The sequence below is a fragment of the Fusarium poae genome, chromosome 2 (assembly GCF_019609905.1).
Source record: "Fusarium poae strain DAOMC 252244 chromosome 2, whole genome shotgun sequence".
NCBI lineage: Eukaryota > Fungi > Ascomycota > Sordariomycetes > Hypocreales > Nectriaceae > Fusarium > Fusarium poae.
Window position 1 is genome coordinate 2,478,929 of NC_058400.1, and position 23,057 is coordinate 2,501,985.

General features: G+C 47.5%; 9 protein-coding genes across 9 annotated transcripts; 5 read left to right on the forward strand and 4 right to left on the reverse strand.

Moving 5' to 3' along the window:
• Window positions 1–263: 263 nt before the first annotated feature.
• On the forward strand, window positions 264–2,423 carry FPOAC1_004745 (uncharacterized protein; the record flags this gene model as incomplete). The annotated part of the gene is made up of 2 exons (XM_044849284.1): window positions 264–759; window positions 814–2,423. The coding sequence occupies 2 exons, from the start codon at window positions 264–266 to the stop codon at window positions 2,421–2,423; spliced, it is 2,106 nt and encodes a 701-aa protein (XP_044707994.1).
• Window positions 2,424–3,717: 1,294 nt separating this feature from the next.
• On the reverse strand, window positions 3,718–4,365 carry FPOAC1_004746 (uncharacterized protein; the record flags this gene model as incomplete). Its single annotated transcript, XM_044849285.1, has 1 exon — window positions 3,718–4,365. One exon carries the CDS (start codon window positions 4,363–4,365, stop codon window positions 3,718–3,720), a length of 648 nt encoding a protein of 215 aa, XP_044707995.1.
• A 2,418-nt stretch (window positions 4,366–6,783) lies between these two features.
• FPOAC1_004747 (uncharacterized protein) lies at window positions 6,784–7,551 on the forward strand (the record flags this gene model as incomplete). Its single annotated transcript, XM_044849286.1, has 2 exons — window positions 6,784–7,112; window positions 7,176–7,551. 2 exons carry the CDS (start codon window positions 6,784–6,786, stop codon window positions 7,549–7,551), a joined length of 705 nt encoding a protein of 234 aa, XP_044707996.1.
• Window positions 7,552–7,826: 275 nt separating this feature from the next.
• On the forward strand, window positions 7,827–8,345 carry FPOAC1_004748 (uncharacterized protein; the record flags this gene model as incomplete). The annotated part of the gene is made up of 1 exon (XM_044849287.1): window positions 7,827–8,345. One exon carries the CDS (start codon window positions 7,827–7,829, stop codon window positions 8,343–8,345), a length of 519 nt encoding a protein of 172 aa, XP_044707997.1.
• A 5,485-nt stretch (window positions 8,346–13,830) lies between these two features.
• On the forward strand, window positions 13,831–16,103 carry FPOAC1_004749 (uncharacterized protein; the record flags this gene model as incomplete). The annotated part of the gene is made up of 3 exons (XM_044849288.1): window positions 13,831–14,050; window positions 14,273–15,999; window positions 16,053–16,103. 3 exons carry the CDS (start codon window positions 13,831–13,833, stop codon window positions 16,101–16,103), a joined length of 1,998 nt encoding a protein of 665 aa, XP_044707998.1.
• Window positions 16,104–16,444: 341 nt separating this feature from the next.
• FMN1 (riboflavin kinase) lies at window positions 16,445–17,143 on the reverse strand (the record flags this gene model as incomplete). Its single annotated transcript, XM_044849289.1, has 2 exons — window positions 16,445–16,972; window positions 17,036–17,143. 2 exons carry the CDS (start codon window positions 17,141–17,143, stop codon window positions 16,445–16,447), a joined length of 636 nt encoding a protein of 211 aa, XP_044707999.1.
• Window positions 17,144–17,940: 797 nt separating this feature from the next.
• On the reverse strand, window positions 17,941–18,684 carry FPOAC1_004751 (uncharacterized protein; the record flags this gene model as incomplete). Its single annotated transcript, XM_044849290.1, has 1 exon — window positions 17,941–18,684. One exon carries the CDS (start codon window positions 18,682–18,684, stop codon window positions 17,941–17,943), a length of 744 nt encoding a protein of 247 aa, XP_044708000.1.
• A 629-nt stretch (window positions 18,685–19,313) lies between these two features.
• On the forward strand, window positions 19,314–19,974 carry FPOAC1_004752 (uncharacterized protein; the record flags this gene model as incomplete). Its single annotated transcript, XM_044849291.1, has 2 exons — window positions 19,314–19,332; window positions 19,397–19,974. 2 exons carry the CDS (start codon window positions 19,314–19,316, stop codon window positions 19,972–19,974), a joined length of 597 nt encoding a protein of 198 aa, XP_044708001.1.
• A 997-nt stretch (window positions 19,975–20,971) lies between these two features.
• FPOAC1_004753 (uncharacterized protein) lies at window positions 20,972–21,394 on the reverse strand (the record flags this gene model as incomplete). The annotated part of the gene is made up of 1 exon (XM_044849292.1): window positions 20,972–21,394. One exon carries the CDS (start codon window positions 21,392–21,394, stop codon window positions 20,972–20,974), a length of 423 nt encoding a protein of 140 aa, XP_044708002.1.
• Between the last annotated feature and the right edge of the window lie 1,663 nt (window positions 21,395–23,057).

A 23,057-nucleotide genomic window follows, 5' to 3' on the forward strand; every position in this document is an offset into this window, starting at 1 on the left:
CGTGTTCCTCGGCGAAGGTGATGTCAAACTTCGGCTTGCTGCGGGTTCTCCAGGACCTTGGCGGCTTTATCGCACGCCAATGCCGCCCTGATCACCGTTGATAAGATAAGAGATTGTTGTCCTGTCAACAGCGACGCTAAACAAACAGGTTCCATGTATGTCGTCACTTTTAGTTGTATCTGCAGCTAAAAGCACTGATCTTCGCTAAAATCTCATTCCTGAGAGGTTGCATACCAGTCAGCCACACCGCTACAGGTCTCAAAATGCCTACGCGAGAATCATCGCGACCCCCCCGCTCACATCGACCAAGGGACCGAGACAGGGAAAAAGATAGGGATAGGGATAGAGATCGACGGCGAGATGGCCAACGAAAGAGAAAATCACGATCGCGACAACCAGTTTCGGGCTCAGAGGATACTCCGGATAGAAGCTCCAGAACGCTATCATCCCATGCCCTAGCCGATCTTGAAAGAGAGAATGCACGCCAAAAGAAGCGAAGCGAACGCGCAAGCCGAGACTATAGAGATGAATCCCGAAGACCAGAACGACGACGTGATGAACACCGAAGGAAAGATCGCGACCCGGAAAAGCCGCGCACTCATGGCAAGGGCAAGAAGAAAAGAGTCGTTAGCGGAGCTGTTATGGAAGAGGGACAGTCAAAGGCGCATTTAAGAGGTGGTGGGGGAAGTGTTGATACCATCCAACAAGAGAAGGACTTTTACTTATCAAAACCACCAAAGAAGAAAAAGAAAAAGCTATGTAAGTTGCAATGATTCTCCTGTAGGTTCTTAATTCATGCTAATATTTAATAAGGGATTGCGATTGGCGTGGGCGCTGTTGTTCTGCTCATCATTATTGTGGTGGCAGTTGTTGTCAGCCAGAAGAAAGATGGTGGAGATGGCGGTGGCAGCAGTAGCAGTGACAGCTCCGGCGATGCAACCGATACTTCTGACCTCGACGGAAAGGATCGCTCAGAAATACCCGAAAAATGGCGGAACACATATCTTGACCCTTGGACTTGGAAATCAACAACCGACTTCAACCTCACATTCACGGACGAAATGGTTGGCGACCTGCCTGTTATGGGCCTCTACGATGACTGGGACGATTCAGCTCAAGCCAACGAGAATGTCCCTCCGCTGAACAAACCCTGGGGTTCTTATGGCAAGAAGCCTGCTCGTGGAGTATGTATTGGTGGATGGCTTTATCTGGAACCTTTTATCTCACCGTCTCTTTTCAACTACGACACAAAAGAGGGCATCATTGATGAGTGGACATTGTCTGAAAAGTTGGGTTCTGAAGCAGGAAAAACTCTGGAAAAACATTATGCATCGTTCATCACAGAGCAAACCTTTAAGGACATACAAGCAGCAGGCCTGGATCATGTCCGTATTGGCTTCAACTACTGGGCTGTAGAAGTCTATGATGGCGATCCTTACGTGTACCGAACGTCTTGGCGATACCTCCTGCGCGCCATCGAGTGGTGCCGTAAGTACGGATTGCGAGTCAACTTGGATTTGCATGGCATTCCCGGTAGTCAAAACGGATGGAACCACAGTGGTCGGTGGGGTTCTATAGGTTGGTTGAACGGGAACGACGGCAGCAAGAACGCGGAGCGAGCACTCGAAATTCACGAAAGGCTGTCCAAGTTCTTCGCCCAGCCCCGCTACAAAAACATCATCACTCACTACGGTCTCGCCAACGAACCTCGAATGACGAGTTTGAAGACGAGCGATGTGATTAAGTGGACGGAAGATGCGTACAAGATTGTGCGCAAGAACGGTGTAAAAGCCCTTGTGGTCTTTGGAGATGGTTTTATGGGACTCGAAAATTGGCAGGGCTTGATGACTGGTTACGATGACATGGTTCTCGACGTCCACCAGTATGTCATCTTCAACGAGAACCAAATCGACTACACCCACAAGGAGAAGGTTGAGTATGCTTGCGACGGCTGGACCGAGCAAGCGGAGATCAGCATGGACCGTTCGAAAGGTTACGGACCTACCATCTTTGCCGAGTGGTCCCAAGCGGATACAGACTGCGCAAAGTTCCTTACCGGAGTAGGCTGGGGTACTCGCTGGGAGGGTACATACGATACAGGAAACAAGGACTCGTCCATCCTGGAGCCTCGGTGCCCAACTAAAGACGACAAGTGTTCATGTCGTGGCGCCAACGCTGATCCCAGCGACTGGAGTGACGAATACAAAAAGTTCCTCAAGATGTTTGCCGAGGCGCAAATGCACAGTTTCGAGAAGGGCTGGGGATGGTGGTACTGGACATGGAAGACGGAGGACAACCACCAGTGGAGTTACGAATCTGGTCTCAAGTCTGGTGTTCTGCCTGAAAAGCCTTGGGATCGTGATTTTAATTGCGATAAAGACGTTCCCGACTTCGAAAAGATGGGATTGCCTGAGTATCTCTAAAAAAGAGGGGTCTGTACTGTCCGTATATTATAGGTTTTGATGTATTTGAAGTGTGTTTTGGCGTTTAGGTATCCATGGGACTGATGTATAGAGCAAGCATGTTTGGGCCAGTACATCGATGCTTTAGACAGACGACCGGTCGAATGTATTTACGATCAAGTTATAGTGCATTGTTACATGTTAGATAGATAGTTAATGAGAATAAAGAGAAATAGTCGCCACAATATTCAATTCCTCAACTTGATAAGTTCTTACCCGACATTTCAACCCAAGTATGAGTAGTGTGGATTATGTGCACTGCAATGAACTTGCAGGCCTGGATACACAAAAGTGAGGGCATCGCGAAGCCTTATCATGCCAAGGAGACTCACGCTGTAATTTCGGATGTCTCATGTTTCATGAGCCGACCGACAACCGCCGATTGGGTGTTGGGAATAGTACGGATCTGTGATGCAATCTGTTTTATGATTCGGTGAATAGTCGAGATAGTTGCGTCGATATATCCTGAACAGGCAAGACTTGGCTTAAGATTCAAGCCACTCATAGACAAGAACGAGCTTGAGAACTAAAACTCCAACGACAGTTTAGTTGCGGGGGGTGTTTGAGGCCAGACACTGCTGCAGAGCGTATGAGAAAGTTGTCGAAGCAGAATGAGGATAGGCTTGAAGATAGGCTTGTTTAGCCTCTGGCCAGAAGAGATCATGGTTAGACTGAGATTGATATTAATAAATTTACTTACTACTGTTCCACAATAACTCAAGACGCAGGCTGAGATGGGCAAAAACTAGCTAGACTAATCAAAGTCTAGGCACATCAACAAATCTCAGGCTCATAATGACCATCTATTTCGACAGACATGTCACGTTCGAACTCATCATCATGATCAACTTCAAAGTATAGGCATGTTTTGTTTTTATTCATCTTGCATGCGTCGGCAAAGGAATGTAACTATAGGTACTATGAGATTCAATTAAGACAACTCATGTCGAGGGCCATGTGTTAAAAACGAAATCAATATCACAAACACTCTCAGTCGTGGTTCACAGAATAATCATTATGGCGGTTAGTTTGCCAAAGAATTGTCTCTTTAATCAGAGGCAGCCTCTCGTGACAGTGCCGATATATTCCTCTCCAATAGAACCAGGTGTAAAAGGTGGAGGTTTCCAGTGCTGTTTCTGTTTTGTCGATAGACGTAAAAGAAATCGAGGCCAACCACACGTAGCATAATCATCATCGTCATGATCATCATCAGTCACCATCAGAATCACCATCAGGGACACTTCAAGCGAGTCACTCAAGCAGACACTTGCAAGACGAGGTAGTAAGCCTGAGCTCCGGCTCCCCTTCGGTAGTCCTGGATCTCAGCGGACAGAACCTTGACCTTGTTTTGCTCGGCAAGGGCCTTCACGTGGTTCTCGTAGCCTCCAGTCTGCCAGATCTCACGGATGACAGTGGCCACGATGTAGCCTCCGGGCCTCACGACACGCACGAATTCACTGATAGCCTCGGGACCAACGTGAGACTGCGTCAGAGTGCCAACACACGTCACGACATCATAGGAGTCATTCTTTGCAGACAAGGGGCGAGACAAATCTGTCACGTCCAGGTTGCGGTATGCTCCTGTGGTACGAGCCTCTTCAAGCATTCCGGGGCTTAGGTCGACACCGTCGAGCTTTTTTGCGCCCAGACGAGCGAGGAAGATGCCGACGAGGCCAGTACCACAGCCAGCGTCAAGGATCTCGACGTCTGGGTTGATGGTGGGAGTTCCTAAGGCTTGGGGAACATGGGCAGCGGCAATGGCAGGGCCGACATAGTCTTGGCCCTTGCCTGTGATCTCCTCATTGTAGGTCTTTGCCCACTCATCGTAGACAGAGCGAGCATGATCAACAGAGGTGAGGGAGTAGATCTTGGGGAAGTATTGAGCAGTGGTTTGGGAAGACATGATGTTGAGTGGGGATGGGGGTAGTTGGGAGGTGTTTAGGGAAGTGTGTTATGTAAGGGATAGTTGAATAGGAGTTGATTGATTGTGTATGTGTTGAAATCAAGGTAATCTAAAGAGTTGTGTTGGATTGAAAGTTATAATCTCAACAGAATTGAGGAGAAAACATGCCCCTTTTATAAACAAAAGCTCAATCAACCAAAGAGTCCCGCGCCTCTTCTTGCTTCCCCTCGCCTCTTACCCCCCGCGTCGAAGAGATTCCGAGGTGACGTTTGGGCGTGTCTCTGGATGCGAATCAATTGGTGGATTGAATCAATGAACATAAACGATTGCAACTCGGCGCAGCCCAAAGCAGTGATCCGAGGTAAGCGTTGAAGAATAGTACGCCAGTGGAGAGCCTGTACTGTGCTGTACATTTTGAACTAGTAGGGATAGAAATACAACAATGATAATAATAGGTTTTCGTCAGAGAAAATGGGGGTTGTCAAAAAGAAACCGCCATGTTTATGTTGAATTGTTATTTTGTTATGGTGGTGTTGAAATGCAAACGTTGGCGGTTATGATCAGCCGAGAACTCTTGGCCAACTGGGTCAATTGACGGAATTACTACTGAATCGAGTGGTGTTATGAGTGTTCTGCCCCCTCTGCTCCTTTTGTATTCTTGGGTGATATTTTGTCTGTCAGTTGTGTTGAGTTTCTTTTAGTACTTGTGGTATTCTTTACACCACCAAGACAAGAAACTTGTGCATCATGGCATCAACTCGATTTGCGCAGACGCAAGTTCCTTATCACAAGGAAATAGGTACTGACCTTGGGAGAATCCAATAAAATAAGATTCAGGTCACCCAGTTTAATCCCCATCCTGTCGCGGGCGCATCATGAGTGCGTCCGTTGCGAGAATTATCTCATGCAGTTGCAGGGCTGCATAGGTAGCCATTGCCCTGTCTTATTTTACAGGGCCGGGCAGTGCAGCTGCGGCGCCTTATTCCCTGGAAGTGCGTCTCTAAGTTGCGACTAGAGCTCATGGTAGAAGCGAGTTGTTTCGAACCATGGTGTCCTTTTGGGGCTGGTGACTGTCTTGACAACTCTTGACTGTTTGATGCGACGCGACGCCCACACTCATGACTCTTTAATTGCATCTGTTCTCGTTAACTAGGAAAGCTGCAGCACTAAGGGACCTGCCTACCCTATAATAAACCAAGACACTCAAAACAGGTGCTCTGTGACCTTTTTCCTGCTGACCGAGCTGTGACTGATGGATTGTGTTACGAATTACGACCCTACCAACGCCCGCAGTGGAAATGCATATCACAGATGGAACTAAATGACGCCATTCACGCATGTCGTCTTGGTCCTCCTATCAAATTTTGAGGAAGAATCCAAGTGAATAGGCAGGCAATTGGTCGAGATACAAAGGGTGAGCTATGTTTCTGTACCATGGATGATACCTCGACGGTGATTCGTCAACTAGAACTAACAGGTTCTTGTTTATTCGGACATTAATGAACAGGCATGTGAAAAATAACCGGGACTTGCAGGGTAGTCAAGAGAGTCTTATTCGATATCATGAAGATGATGAATGTTAGCGCGATACACTTCCATGCAGTCCCCGCAAGTAAGTACTACAGAATGATAAGCATACTCAATGTGTTTGTCTTTGTATAAGGTACATCTGCCTTGATAATAACTCAAGTTTTGAAATGCGGGGAAATAACAATTATTGTTCTCTTATTATGTCGCCTCTTGGCTCTTTGTTGCTCTCTATCTCTCTAGGTTGGAAAGAGACATGACAAAGGAGAGAAAGAACAAACAGACGACTGGTTTGTTATCTATTCATCTCGAGAAGTGGACGTCAGCTTGCCGTATCTCACTGTGAACCAGTAGCCTGACACCATTACCAATACTACATTACACCGAATAAGTGGCAAAGTTAATAGAACAACAATTCGAATCCCATATCTTGCCTCTCATCGGCTCCTAAAGAAGTGTCCTCGCGCAAGCAAAGACAAAGTCGTGAAGCTTATACAAATCTCAAAGATCTTCGTAAACTTTGTAGATACGCTATACGACGCACTCCTTTTGATAAGCAAGCCACGGTGGTCGCTTGTCCATTATTGTGTGAGAAACGCTTCGCTGTTTGTCAGCAATTATGAAATGGCTCGAGTCGCATGTAATTGAGGTGTTGTATGTAATGTTTTCTAAGCAAGTGCCGTGCTCCTGGTGGTGAAGAATAAGCTGCAACGTACCATACAAGAGTCATTTGAGTATGTATATAAAGGTATTGAGGGCCTTTGTGGTTGATGAACTTGGCTATTGGCAGAGTATGTTGAAAAAAAAGCGAATGCACACTCGGATCATACATTGGTACAAGTTAGACTTGAGAAGCTACTGTCATCATCACTCAGAATACTATCGGTGACAATGGATCGCGATATCGAAAAAACGTCAATAGACGAAGGAACTCTGAGGTCCGAGCCAGTCCTACCCGTTCGCTCAGGAATGACAGAAGTCATGAGAGCTCACCCCAGAGCATCCGTCAACCTCTCTCGCTGTCAGTCCCAGAATGGCTACAGCTGCAACCCTTACCATGAGCCTGACAATGATGATGGGGATGATGAAAATGCGCCAGAGAAGGACCCTTTCGAGGTTAACTGGGAAAATGGGGACAGTGATCCTTGGTGTCCGCGTAAGTTTGTCAAGATGAGGAAGTGGTTGATTATCTTTATTGTTTCGTCTGCAAGTCTATGCGTGTAAGTTAATTCTTCAACACCTCAGTGTCTTTTTACAATGGAAACCCACTAATATGGGAATAGAACTGCTGTAAGTTCCATCTACACATCGACCTACGAGCAGATGGAGGCTGAATTTGGCAGCTCGCGGGAGATATCCATCCTAGGTCTTTCAGCCTTTGTCCTAGGAATTGGCCTTGAGCCCATGTTCCTGAGACCCATGAGTGAATTTTATGGTCGAAGACCTACTTATATCGTCTCATGGTCTATGTACTTGGTCTGGATCATTCCTCAGGCTGTGGCCCAAAACATTGAGACTGTCATCGTGAGTCGGTTTCTCGACGGCTTCTCAGGCAGCGCATTTCTTGCTGTATCTGGTGGTACTGTCGGAGATCTATTCACTGCCAATGAAATACAAGCGCCTATGCTGATGTTCTCTATTGCAACCTTTGTAGTCTAGGACCTTCGATTGGGCCCTTGATTGGAGGCTTTATCAATCATAATATTGACTGGAGGTGGACGCATTGGACACTGTTAATATGGGCGGGCACTTTATGGGTGGCCATTATACTTTTCGTCCCTAAGACATATCGTAAGTTCTTGACTAAATCAATATAGCGGCTAGCTAGTATCAACTGACCTTGGACTGTTTTAGATCCCATCGTACTAATGAATAAAGCAAGACATGTTCGGAAAGACACAAGTGATGACAGATGGAAGGGTCCTACAGAAAGGATGGAGAAGTCAGCCATCAGCGCAATCGGACAATCTCTTCTACGCCCCTTTCAGCTTCTCGTCTTCGAGCCAATGTGTCTCAACCTGTGCATCTTTACAGCCATACTCCTCGGCATTCTTTACCTCTTCTTCGGAACCTTCCCACTTGTTTTTGACAAGGTTTACGACTTTAACCTCTGGCAAGTCGGCCTATCCTTTCTGGGCATCCTTGTGGGCATGATGGGCGCCGTAGGACTCGACCCTGTGTGGCACCGCATCAGGAGTAATCTCATCCGCAAGGTAAGTACAGAAACAGGTGTTCAGGGCAGCAGCCAGCCCGAGTTCAGACTCCCACGGGCGATCTTGGGGGCTCTCATTGTGCCCGCTGGTATCTTCATGTTTGGTTGGTCTTGCTACCCATGGATACACTGGATTGTGCCCATTAACGTATTGGATCAGCCATATTTGGAGCTGGGTAAGTTAAGCCATATCATCATTCCATCACTCTATAAAACCGAACAATTGGCAGGCCTCAAGTAGGCGTGCCTCGGGGAGCACTAGGCTTTGGATCGTCCTACCCAAGTTGTGTAATTGTCTTAATACGGTGACTGAGACAGGAACCAAACCAACGGAATCACGCTCGCACAAGAAAAGCCAAACAAGAGTTTTTGGTCTTAGTAACCGCTTGGTCATGCCTTTTGGATCTCGTATCTCATGAGCTTGTGTCTCGAGGAACTGCAGCTAACCGTTTGGTCCTGATATAGAATACTTCTTGTGTTTGGCGGAGTCTTTACGTTTCTTGTAAGTTCAATCGAAGCCTTTTTGCATTGTCCGGTTGTACAGAGGCTGTGACAGGCTCACCGCACGTTACACTGCTCTTCGCACGAGTACTCTACTCTCGTTGCTGGGGTCATGACAGGACTGTAATGCGATTCCTTGTGCTGATCTTGATGGGATAGGTGGATGCGTATCCGCAGTACGCTGCAAGTGCATTAGCTGCCAATGCCTTTGTACGCTGTGCCTTTGCTGGTAAGTGACTGATATCTCATCCCCTGCCGCTGTTTCATGCTGCCGTTTATTTGAGCTACTAGTTAGCTACCTTGAACTGAAAATGCATGATATTGTTATAGGTACAAACATACTGCTGACTTTTGTGTGTACAGCTGCATTTCCCCTGTTTGGCAACCAGATGTACAAAAAACTCAATAATCACTGGGCTTCCACACTATTGGCATTCCCAACAGTTGTCATGATACCCTTCCCATATCTCTTCTTTCGCTATGGCAAGCGGATCAGGGCTAACAGCCGCTTTGCTACTTCTTGAGGGTTTGCTAGAGCTGTAAATGATAGTTTCGTTCATATTTCTGCGCCATTAGAGACGGCACTAAACGTACCTGCGCTGAGAGACTACTGCATTAATGAGATGTATGTACGACCGCGGGATACACCGAGAGAAAAAGAAAAAAAGGAATACTAGTCATTGAGAGGCGTTAAGAGTAGTTCACTGAGTGGGTTGATAGTTGATCACCGGTTGTACAAAAAATGCCGGTCTACAGGAGATATCGTGCGTGGAGCCAGAGGGAGTTGGCTCTCAGGCTGCAAAGTCATTCACTATTGTTCAAATCAACTAATGAATCGAACAAGATTTAGCTTAGCCTATGGAGAAGTGAGGCCGATCTTCAGCCAAGATCTGCTTGACCCGCTGGGGCAAATGCGGGGATGCAGTTATATGTTGATAGACATGCATGACATTACATAGTACTTGATTCAAGGACATTGGCAGCCAACAAGTATAAGAAGATGATTTGATAGTATCCAAGTGCTTAGCGATTTCTTACCTGAAAAAGTCAAGTCATACGAGCAGCCCCTTGCAAACTGTCGACAAGGTTACATGCTTGTAACAGTGTCAGCTGTTTCAACTAGGTACATACAAGCTCGATGTTCTTTCAGCTTGACAACAGCCTGCATAGTTTACAATTCATCCGCCAACTGAGGTGCGAGATGAGCCAACCACAGTTTTGGTGTGAAGAACACAGTCAAGACGGACAAGGGTATTTGTCTGGGCCTCTAAGGTCCTACGAAATATACCTACAATCTGCAAGTCCCCTGATGCTCGGCTATCGCAGCCTCGACTCTAGGTTTTCGGCCAGCGGCATGGATCATACTACGCATTGTTATATCCTCCAACCAGATGAACGCCTACCTGCTTCTACCCGTTATAAAAAGCAAGGTGCAAGGTGCAGTCAACTCAGCTGTCCGTGGCCTGGCTATCACGCAATGCAAGCCGCAGCCGCAGGAAAAAGAAAAGAGAGAAAGAGTAGCGGTTCCGGCTCTAGCTTGCCAAGCAAGGTATTCGAGACAATGGTCGCCCAGCAAATCGGTTCAACTGGTGTTGTATTTGCAACTACGTCTGCGCGGTCATTTGTTTTCTAACCAAATGTTGCAACTCCATGTCTTGGCATGTGCAAGATAGACCCTGGACATGTCATAATAACTCTCGGTCGCCGAGGTCAGGCGTCGGTTAACGACAGTTCCAAGACCCTAGGGAATCTATGATCCAATCAAGCACCCTTGATATCAAAGATACATGGTTCCAAGTACGGTGGTACTCGCCGTGATAGATAACTGAGATCAAAAGTTGCGAGAAACATAATCAGACAAAAGATTCATCATGCACAAGACAGACCTCGGCGGCCTTCCGCTTCTGCCCCACCTTGACCTCCGGCATCCGGACTCGGCATAAGCAAAACACTCCGGATGGGCGGATATCTTGGAATGGCAGACGTTGATTGTAAAGCATACCAAGGTATCAGAGTAGTTTATCAAATGACAATCAAGACGAAAAATACATGGTTTAGAATTTTCAGCTACTTGCATGGGGCCTTTTGCTGTTTCGGGTACCTTGCTTTGATGCTGCACACCGGCCGTCCCACACCGGCCGTCCCACACCGGCCGTCCCACACCGGCCGTCCCACACCGGCCGTCCCACACCGGCCTGTCGGTGACAGTCGCCAGGGCAGGGGTTTGTTCTTTCATGTATCTTTTTCTTTTATATTTTTTCTTTCTCATCAGCTAGCCTCCTCTAGTAGGAAATGATCACGGTTTTAGAGCTTTCTAAAATTAAGTTAGTATCAAATCTAAGCATGTATTTTGTGTCCCTATTGAATAGGGATGGTAAATTGAAGTACCAGCAAGATACAAATTGTTGTCCTGCACTATTAGGAAGCCCAAGTTGTCCAACACCGGTCCAACTCTGCAGTTGTATGGTAACATATAGATAGATACAGATAGACGGACATACAGATACAGATCCTTGTCTGGTGAGGTACGAATACCACTTTAACCAGATCCAAAAACTTTGACATGAGACGTCTTGGTTAGAATCTCCTTGTCATCATAGGCTAAGCACCCTGCACAAACTAATAAGTTAACAACCAAGGGTGGTTGGGAAATTAGTGACAAAATGGATCAATGGAGTTGCCCTAGCGGCTCAGCGGGATCTCTCTTAGCTGGAGCCGGATCAAGACTATTGCTGTTCAAGGAGAATTAGTTGTTTATTTGTCCTTCTTGACCGCCAAGTCAAAAATTGAGTCAGGATAACCCAAGGCAATGACCACCCTGGCTTCGTATCCGAAACTATGACAGAGTCAAGTCGCGAAAAAATCTGATCTTAATTTGCGACGGGCTTCAAGTTACAAATAGAAGCCATCGTCGGACCAATGGACAGCCTCGAGTTTCCCCAGGGCGGGTTACACTCTCCACTATATTACAGTAATAGTGAACCCCGCAATCAGAAGTTTGACCATGATTGGGGTTCTATTTTAGCGGATGGGAATGGATTCATAGAGGTCGGTAGCTGGCCCGTAAACTAGGAGGTAACGTCCATGTCTTAGTGCCTATCCATTAGGTTCGGCTTGCTGAGGCATAAACAAACAACAAAATATCAGCCATTGTCAGCATTATTAGTCTATCAAATCCACCCGAAACAACTCGAGTCAAAATCTTTCATGATTATCAGTGTGTTGAAGGCATTGTTTACGATGATATCCATCTAGCAAATTGACTGCCGCTGATCCCCATGCCTTCTAAGGTTGTATTAATTCAAGCATTTGCAAATTCAGGACTTGGAAACAGGTCCTAGGAAACTGTTACCCACTCTGACCATGTAAAATTACCTGGACAATGCGGTTATTGAATCATCCGCCTGGCCTGTCAAGTGTCATGTTCCTTGTTTACAAGATTCTATGTAGCATCAACACCTCGGTTTTTTTACATTGGCACATGCGCAATGATACATGATAGCCTGCCTTGGTTATTCATCAGTGCCATAGTTACTTCCTACCTACCTAGTAAGCGATTGAAGAAAGATGAACAAAGTATCTGTCTGTCCCAGGTATTTCTATTTGTATCCATCCATATTCATCCCTCTAATGCTATCCACTTTCTCACTCTATACCTAGGTATCCACTTTGTTGGTTGTACCGTACCTACTACCTTAGTACATACCATACCTACCTACATCAGGTACTTCTGGGGTCTCTAGCACGCGATTGATTTCCATGGAAGGATTCATCAATCTTTACCAGTTTATCAATGGGACTGTATCCGTACCCGCGGGATTATATGGAAAGATATATTCAATTGCCCTGCCTGCTCTGTGGCGCCCACTAAATCTAAATCCATTTCACCAACCACCACCAAAAAAAACCCACACTACAACACTCACTGGAGCCAACCACTGTCGTCTGACCTTTGACCTCTGTTGGACTCTTTTCTCGCTGATCTTGAATTGGATCAGTTACTGCTGACGAGTTGGTCTGCGAATTGCCTCGTTCGACTTACCCTCCTACCCACCGTCTTGCTTGGCCAATTTGATCAATTTCTCTAGCTGCCGACTATCGCGATCCGATTTCTCCGCGCCGCGCTTCCCTCCGCTTCGTCTAGCCTGGCTCGCATGCCTCATCTTTGCACGACAACGCTACTTCTACTTTCCACTACACTGTCACCACAGCCTGCTTCTACTTCGACCGTCGCCGACGCTGTGCGTTCTATTGCTGTTGCTGCTGTGCGCTTTGCTCATTAGATTGGCTACCTACCTGTCCAGCTATACCACTGGGTCCAGCCGTTCCTCATGGGGCCGCGGGTAGCTGCATCCTATTCTTTCCTCTTCGTCATCGTCCTCCGCAACCGCACCCTGGTCATATCGTACCTGTAGCTGTCGCTCTTTCCTCTTTCCGTGTCGCCTCAGTCGCCTCTACTGCTACCTACGACTCGCCTGCGTTGAATGATCATCGATTCTACTACCGACCCTCGAATCACATCTCTACCACGGGTCACATTCTCCGCCTTCCTCAGTGACAAAACTCGCAGCCTCACGATCCCCCTGCGACTTGCAGTATTATTGATTGCTTATACGTCGCACGAGAACGCCTCTTTGCGTATCATATCTGTGTGCTTTATTGGTTTTACTTGAGTACACCCCATCCAGTATACGAGCTCGACCGATCACTTTCGGTCTCGCTATTACCCCAGGGCTTAACACTCCAGACACGGCTGCATACAGCCCTCTGGCCTCGTTTGCGCCCAACGCCATAGTCCTACCGGATCTGTACCGTACAGCTTAGGCTTTTCCTAAACTTTCATACACCATCTTCGCTACTCGCATAAGTGAACGGTTAAGAGATCGGGAGAAGGGGTTCTGTTGCGCGTTACCACGCCACCGTGGGGGCTACTGTCTGTGAATAATACGCATCGCGAATTTCATTCGGCGACGTACCTGTCCCTGCTTGGTTGTGCCAGCGAGGCTTGTACAAGTGTGGTTCCGCAAAGGTGCCTGAAAGGGGTACGAAGAGACAGTGAGAAACAAAAAAAAAGTTTCTAGGATTCGGAAGCTGCATTCCCGGGCCGCTTCGTGTACAGCAACCTAAACAAAGTCTCGGGCTTGACTAAGCTGAGAGGAGGATATTCCAGCCGTCGCATTACCTTGTGCCGGTCTCCAGGCCTTGTATATAAAAACTAAGACACCATGCCGCACGAGATGGAGGAGAATGGTGCTGAGGTCTCGGATGTTATGTCTGAGAACGAGGACGAGACAGAAACTTTTATCAAAGACGACGACGAAAAGATGGCAGACCAGAGCAATACTGAGGTCAAGAAGAAGTACGACCCAAAGGATCCTTTGCGTCCAAGAAGAAAAAAGGCTCGTAGGGCTTGTTTTGCCTGCCAAAGGGCCCATCTGACTTGTGGTAAGTCCCCTTGCGGCGGCCGTGCTGGCAATTTGCTGGCATGCGCCAGTCATTACAACGCGAACTGTCATTTCCCATTGTGAAGTTTGGCCCTTGCATTAGTCCTTCAGTTACCAGTGGCTGTTTGCGTACTTCTCATAACCCATTTCTGTGAAAAGAGTCATGGTTGAGATCGTCGTGCTTGAAGGTCAAGAAGAAGGTTTCAAACTGACATCTTTCCAGGAGATGAGAGACCATGTCAGAGATGCATCAAGCGAGGTCTCGCCGATGCATGCCAGGATGGCGTTCGAAAGAAGGCTAAATACCTTCATGATGCTCCTCCAGAAGCTCTTCGACCTGTTCTTGGCCCCAACTACAACCCTAATACCAATCCTACGCCTCCACGTCCCAACGCACAACGTCAAAATTCGAATGCCAGCCAGTCAGATAGTTTGTCTGCGACTGGGAGTGGATTTTTTTCTCAAGCAGCTACAACGACTTTACCGGTGTATTCAACAGGCGCGCAAACTCCTGTAGGCATCGATGGCCTGCCCTTCAATCCTCAAGCTTCGCCAACAGCTTTCCAACCTCCAATTGCCAATGCGCACCCGCCAATGAACAACAACATATTACCCACCGGAAATATGGACTTTAATGCCTTGTTCGATCCTAGTAACCCTGCCCTATACAACTTTGACCTTGAGGGTCTCAATTTTGGTAGTCAGTATGCAGGCTGGGAATTCGGAATCCTCAATAAGATGGCCCTTGGGGCCGAGACACCACCACGGGAGAACTCAATGTCACAAACTCCGACAACTGAGGCCAACTATGCGGCTCTATTTGGGACAAATGGAAACGCAAATGGCTTCGAACATCCCATGTTAGGGGCCGACTTCTCGGGCATGGACCAGAATAATCAGTCTATGTATGCACAGGGGAACCTCCAACACGGGTTGCCCCATGCCTATGCCATTGCGGCTGGGCCTACAAGTCTTGCCAGCCCAAGTACAGATGCTACAGCCAGTCCTCATTCAGTCGCGGGCATGGAAGGCTCACCAAACCACAATTTCGCTGGTATCCCTACGGTTCCTGGCGCGCAGCGACACAGACCGAAAACTGCCAAAGCAGCTCCGAAGTCGTATCTCGGCAAGCGACAAAGGGATTCTGCCGCTATCTACGAAAGCGTTAAGGAGCCCTATCCTTATACCACCGGGTTCCACAACATGGTAGCTGTCTTACGAAACCGCCTGCCTGCCAACAAGCTATTAAGAATTGCCAAGGCACTTGGAGAGATTCGGCCGTCATTCATATCTTGTACTAAAGACTTGACTCGACAGGATCTAATCTTCATGGAGAAATGCTTTCAGAGAACATTAGTCGAGTACGATGACTTCTTACAGCATTGCTGTGCCCCAACGATCGTGTGTCGAAGGTCGGGCGAAGTAGCTGCTGTCAACAAAGAGTTTATCGCCTTGACGGGATGGACAAAGGAGGTGCTGCTTGGGAAAGAGCCAAACCTCAACATCAATACTTATAGCGGCCGCTCGACCAATGGGTCTAGTACACCAGACAACAATACGCAGGGAGATATGCCCACACCTCGTCCTCAGAAGGTCACACTTGACAACAGCAGCGGGCGCCCTCAGCCTGTGTTTTTGGGTGAGCTCCTGGATGATGACAGCGTTGTCGAGTTCTACCAAGATTTTGCCGAACTGGCTTTTGAAGACAGCCGCGGTAAGGTACAGAGAAGCTGCAGACTCAATAAGTACCGATCATCTCAAAGTCTGGACATCAAGCCAGAACATGGTGTCCCAAAAGACATCCAACCGGGTATTCTCAGCAGCCGAGTTACACGCATTGATAGCGAGCACGGTATTTCAAGGATTGAGAGAGATGGCAAAGTCGAGTGCACCTACTGCTGGACCATCAAGCGAGATGTTTTCGACATTCCCATGATGATTATTATGAATGTGAGTTGCAACGTGGCTGCTGATACCAGCTGTGAGCTAATTTTCCATGACAGTTCTTGCCGCGATATCTACCAGACCAAGGGCCTCAGCAACTAGCTGTTTAGTCGGCCATGACTTCCAGTGGATTTGAAATACGTTGATTCCCCCTTTCTTGTTGGATGTCTTTTGACAAACGCGAGACCACTTTTAAGCCCTTGGGGGGAGGGGCTGTAGTATGGATGAAATAGGAGGAAAATATTGGAGTACATGTTTTTGATAGAAGACCAGCCATGGTGCTATTCCATGGCTGTTTAGGGAAAATGGGGTTTCACATGATACCCAGGCAGTACTTAAAAGATATAAAGCATCAAATAACAAATACGTGAAATCGAAGTATATCTTCTATGCTGCTGTTCTATCCCTAACTCCCAGTCACTTTTCTTTACCCTGATTTATCCCGCTGTCTCTAAGCATCACGAACTAACCACTGGACATCCAGATTACCCCCTACATCCTTGCCACTGATGACACGGCCCTTCTCAGGGGCCCATGCCTCGCGAGCAAGACTGTTCTTTGCAACTTCGCAATCAAAGTTGATATCCTCAATAAGAGCCTCCAGACTCTTATAGTCCTTCTCCTCGCGGATAAAGCCGAGAATGAGCAGGCGCATGGGCACATCGTAAAAGTCTGCAGTGAACTTGTGTAGCACGTGAACCTCGGCACTACGGACCTCGTTCTTGTAGAAGGGATTGTAACCAATAGACATAACCATAGGGAAGATGTGGAATGGGGGGTTAGCGGGAGCTTCGGCTGAGAGAAGAGCGTCCTCTGCGCCGTTTTGTGGAGCAGCATTGGATGGCGCTGATGAAGGAGCATCGGGGTGCTCAGAGGGAAGTGCGAGAGATGCATAGCCAAAGTAGACACCTGAAGCCATGTTTGAGATCCAGGGGGTCAGAGCTTCGTCGACGGGAAGGTTGGCGGTAGGGATGCCAAGCTGTGAGAGGTTTAGTAAGATGAAATAAGAAGGTAAGTAGATTAGAAAATAGCTTCGCTTTACCTCTTTAGAACCGCGACCGAAACCAGAAATGACCTTGCCTTCCATGTGAAGAGGATAAGGGGCCTCGGGGCCGGCGTCCGGGCCGACGATTGAAGGCCGAGAAGACATGATAGACGATAGAGTCACAGAAGTAGTATTACTTAGTGGTTGTTAATATTCAGTCGACTAAGAAGAATAAGAATGAGTACTGTGAAACCAGGAGGGTCTGTTCTGTCAATAAGACCAACTATACCTAAGTCTCGACTGGTATGTAATGAGAAAAGGTGAGTCTTTGGATGAGTGAGTGAGTGAGTAAGTAAGAAAACTGATGGCAATTAATTATCAGAGTGTAATCAGTGGAGGTGGGGGTGGGGGTGGAGTTGAGTTGATGATGAGATCCAATCCGATGAATGGTGGGGCACGGCGGGGAGTCGACACCGAAGTGCGAAGGTCGGAGGAATAACGTCGTCGTTGCTTACTTTAGAAGGTATTTACTTACCTACAATCTAGGTTTCCAATATGGCATACAAATATCTGAAACTTCAATAGATTGTACGTGATAGACTCGAAAGTTACAAGCCATTGATATCTGAGCGACGGAACAGTTGGGATTAGTAAGTAGTGTAAGACAACGCTAGAAAGTGAGAGATGGCTTTAGAAACAGAACTGTATCATTCTCATCATTGCCATCATATTTTCCCCCTTAATCATGAAGGTAATCTCTCAACCGACACCTATCATCTGTCCCATAACAGACACTCGTGCATATTGTACGACAGCGGCTCCTCCCTTCCATGTAATATTAAGTCAAGTAAATGTAGTTCATCCCCTTTAAGTCTTCTGTCACAGCCACTCAGGTTATATTTCATTTTCAACAAGAACCAAATAAGACACTGCAACGCCGTCACATTCCCTGTCCATGTCTTCTATGCAGTAGTCTCCGTCTTGGTCTCTATAGCTGCGGTCTGATTGCCTGGCCACTCAGTCCTGCCCAGCTTGATGATATCGCTTGCATTGAGAATCCAGTACTTGCTCGGTGCCTTTCCCTCCTTCGCCAACTGCGCAGCTCTTATGGCCGCTTTGGCAATGACATCGGCGTCTTGGCCAATGGTGTCTCTGAACCCGGAACTGAGACTTCCGAGACCATTAATTGCACTCTGAGCTATGCCCTCCGCAAGGCGGCTTGTCTCTCGCTGGCCCATGATCATACCTGGCTTGAGAATAATGGCCTGCTCAAATTCCATCTCCGCGATTGCGTCTTCAACCCCATTCTTCATCTTTCCGTAGGGTGAAGAGGCTCCCAAGAACGAGCGCGTGCCCGCGCTTGAGATGAAGACAAAGGTCGACACACCTGCGGCCTTCGAGGCCTTTGCCAGTTCAATGTTCAGATCGTGGTCAATCTTCCATTGGTTCTGAATTCCTCCTGCCGCAGCACGGGTGGTGCCAAGAGCAGAGTAGACAATAGAGGGTTTAGGTGTGAGGCCGGTGAGGAGGTTTGCCCACTTGGTGGTGTCGCTGTCGACTATCGCGTTGAGCAATGAGGAAGTTGCCTTGGGAGCACGTCGAGTGATGGTGTGAAGAGGGTTGTAGATGTCAGAATCAAGAAGGGTTGAGAGAATGTTTGAGCCGACGAGGCCGGTAGAGCCAATGATGGCAGCTGAGGAAGACATTGCGTGTGAATAATTTGGCCAGGACAATAGTTTGTGATGAAGTGTTTGGGGTATCGGAACATAAGAAGTGCTTGTGAAGATGAAAATTTCACAATCATGAAAGTTCCAGTAATGCCCGAGGATCATCGTCTGTTCGGACGTTAGGTGACGCCATGGCCCGAGCGATAAGGAACCAGCCACATTCTGTAGAGAGGTCCGGCAATAACAATTGTCCAACAAAAACATCAACGTATTCCAGAAACTTAATCGGTCTGTTATCAAATCTACAAATCATGGCCTATCAGATAGTGAGTAAAACAAGTGAAGCTGTCAGCATATATTATTGTAACAAGCAATCAGCACCTAATCAATTGTACCTGCCTGCACAATCGTGGCTCAGCTGCAGGGTAACAGGGGTCCAAATTGGTAAGTAGTAGGTAGGTATTTAGTTACCCCACATAGATACAACGACTTTGACTTGCGACATCGTTTCTCTGCCTGCATCTCACACCACCACACCACCACATCTACCAACGGTTCGTCGCCTACTAATTATCCACTCAAATGTTCCTTTGACCGAATTTTATATACCTCTGGAAGCGATTCTTCGTCAAACATCACCACCCCAAATATCACCGCGACCGCCCACAATGGCTACCCAGTACGAAGGTATCCCCACTAAACCCCTCCATCCCTACACTCAGTTAGTAGCTAATCTTGTTCTTCCCAACAGTCGAACACAATGTCAAATTCGCCGAGGGTCGTCGCTCAGGCCGTCGTGTAGATATGGCCTCCTTCTTCTCCCTCCTTGATCAGATCGCCGAGCCCTCAGGCGCCCAGACTCCTCACCACAACCCTCACGCAACGCCCACTCCCGTAGACACAGCCGCTCTCTTCCGCCTTCTCCAGGAACAGTTGCACCAGCTTCAAATGACCGCCCCGACAGACGATAACCGCGAATTTCTTCAGTCTCTCATCGTTAATCTCGAGGGCGACATTAACGATCCTCCGACTCGACTGGCAGGCGTTTCGCAAGAATTTCTCGACTCACTCGATCGCGTGAATCGCAAAACTCTCAAGCAGGATGACGACTGTGCTATCTGCAAGATTCCTTACCTAGAAGACGAATACTGCCTTGTTGTTAAGCTTCCGTGCCCGGGCAGCCACCAATTTGACCTCGAGTGTGTTGGACCTTGGCTGCGAAGTAAGGGAACATGTCCTATATGTCGTCATGACCTGGTGAAGAAGAAGGAGGTTCCCGTTGGACAGGATGAAGAAGAAGAGGAGGACGGCGATATGATGTATGCGTGAAGAGCAGCGTGTCGTTAGCATTGTGCATAGTCTGGCGTTTGGAGTCTGAGCCATAGTGGGTTTGACTTTCACGGGAGATGGTGAATATGAGAGATGATGAACTCGGACATACAAGGATGTATATCGCAATGTTGGCCTTGCTGTTGTGCAAGGGCTTTGTGTTCAACCTGCGAAAACCATCAGGCTATGTTTCTTCATACGAGAAACGCTATTTCTAATATCTACCCCATCATGAACATTCCAACGACGACTTAAAGACTCGTACGGAAACAACAATTTAATTTCCGCTCCATGCTGATGGGCATTATTGTAGTCTATATTGCACAAACAGTGGCTGGCCAGAGAGATATCCCCGATAATAACTTCTTCCCTTGGCAAAAAGCAACAGCAGGGTACGAAACAAGTATAAAACTTCAATATGTAACGACGTGGTCCAACTGATCAGTGAACTTCACGAATTGCAGTCGTACCCAAGGCTCACAGTATGTAATCCTAAACATTCGTGGATTTTTGTCCAAGTTGGTTGACACTATTCATAAGAGCTTCAAGCAAACAAGAAGATGCTGTTTGGAACGTTAGTAGCGTGGAACAATACCCGGATGTGTGGGGCCGGTTAAGTCGGAGCTGTTGGCGGAGACGCTCCGGTGCTTCCGGCATTTCAACATAGCCAGACAACAGCTCTTAACTTCCAATGGAATGAGTGAAAGAGTAGTCGGACGTTTTAAATCAACTAACAAGGGGCGTGCGTATTGATCATTATAGCCACTGATTAGAATCCGCTAGCTCTCAACCGGTAACTGCCTAATACAAGCCAAGCCATTCAGTAAAGCATCTGGCATTATGTCAACTCAATTCTCACGATTTGAAGAACTCATCATTGATTCAGTTGTGTTTCCAATTATGCAAGTGGTTGTTCTGCTTCTGCCTAGGCGAGAACATGATGAATATAATGTGCAATCCACACCGGTGACAAGCTTCTCATTACCGTCCCTTCCTCTTACTTGGACTTAGGCAGATCACCCTTCTTTGGGGCACTTCCACTTCCACTGGATCCTCCCTTCGAGATTTCCTCGCCAGCGCCCTTGGTATTGATGGTCTTCTCATCACCCATAGGCTTGCTGATCTCCTGGTTTGCCCCACTCGCATGCAAGGCATCCTCTCCCTTGGGACCTTTGGATTTGGTCTTCTTCCTCGTCTTCTCAGCCGCCTCCTCGGGCCGCGTCGTGTTGGGGTCAAAGGCAACATCGGCATGTTCAGACACCATTTGCTCGTCAGTTCCAGACTTTGTGTTTTCGTTTGCTGTAGGTTGGAGCGACTCGCGGTCCTGATCGTGCTTATAGGCCATTTGCCTGCGTGCTGTCGTGTGAAGAGGGCGGATGGTGGTTACGCTTGTGCGCATGATGCTGCGGAAGAGAGACATGATGGCGACCGAGTATAGGAAATTGGAGGAGTGATTTGCGAGGCAATTGAAGTGATGAATGTCCTTTCTTGTAATTGAGACGACTGTCGAGGCAATTGGATTGTGCAATCAGCAAGGTTGAAGCTGTCTGGCTCCTCAAGCTGAAGTGATGGTATTTGACCTACGTCATCATCTGCGATCATAATCGTCATTATTTTGCAGGGCAGACTACCCTAGACCCTCTACATTTACGTGCCCAGAATAATCTACAAAGGAAAATATAAGATACCGTTTCACTTATTTTATGGATGGTGGTTATTAGAAGTATAAGACTATTGGTGGCAAACCAGTGCTAGACAACTACTCGTGAGTTGAGTTAGATAATACCGAACCACCTCCAGAGGTTGTTGGAGACATTGAGGATCACGGACGATTGCACATTGATTTATGGTCACCACGGCGAAACTAACAACTAGGTAGTAGGGAAATCCCGTTGGATCAAAATCAACATTGATGTTATCCAGAACAAGCTGGTTTCTGAGATATCTATCTAGATACGTATCAAGTCCCACGGATTTGATTCGCAGTTGTTTCTATCTATCGATAGTCCAAGAGGTAGTACACCTGCCCGACTCACGTACTCGATCTTGGCTGAATGCTCCAGAAACTCTAGACTGCTTGAACGTACGATTATGATGAAAACAGCCGCATCTTGCATGGATACTAGACTTAGAAGCCGAACAGTCATGAGAAGAGCATCAAAGCCACGGCAAAGGCGGCTTTGACAATGAGTCGCCCGACCGCCTATCAACCATTTTGCTGTGTTGAATGCAAGATATGACTAGCACGGATTTCGGCGAAGAAACTTTGAAGAGAGAGTGTGTTGAACCGGAGAAGCGATTCCTTATTGATAGCAATGTATCCGTACATGCGAAAGTATTGCGTGTTTGATGTTGGTCGGGCAGCGGCATCGTCCGAAAGGCACTAACAACGGGTAGTTCGTGTTCTAGAACATTTCATTTTACTTCCTTTTCCCCTCTCCTGTTGAATCCGAATGTAGACGGAAGATTAGAACATGCTTGCCTATTCGGTGTGACGACAGATTCATGAGTGATGATCAACAGCAAATCACGACTGCATACATACATAGTATATGTAGAAAGGATCATCCTTGTTCAGCTCGGCTTGACAACGCGGCCGTGGATCTGTATCAAAAGTAAGCGAGTATCATCTTCAGCTGACATTATGCAGCCCAGTGAGTTGGTGAGTTACAGGACGAGAGTGAAGAAGACGATGTACACCGCCCGCAAATCTTTTTTGAGGTTACTCCATCTCCGGGATGCGATACGAATATGCAATCATGGTTAAAGGAAACGGCTGCGGCGTCAAGTACAAAAAAGGAGGATCGGCATCTGACACGGGTGGGAAACAGGGGTAAGGGGGGATTAGACGAACGCCTAACCACCGGGAGTTACATATCCTGGAGGGAGGTACATACTCGACTGACAGCCTCGCGACTGAGATGATGTTTAAGAGTACTGTAACACCGCCGTTGAAGAGGCACCGGCATCAGCGGATAGATGGAGCCTCGGGATCTCGTTCTTTGTTGTTAGTGAATTGTCTGGGTTGGCTGAAGCCTCCAACTGCCCGCATCAAAGAGGCGGGCGCCGTTGCAGCAGGAGCA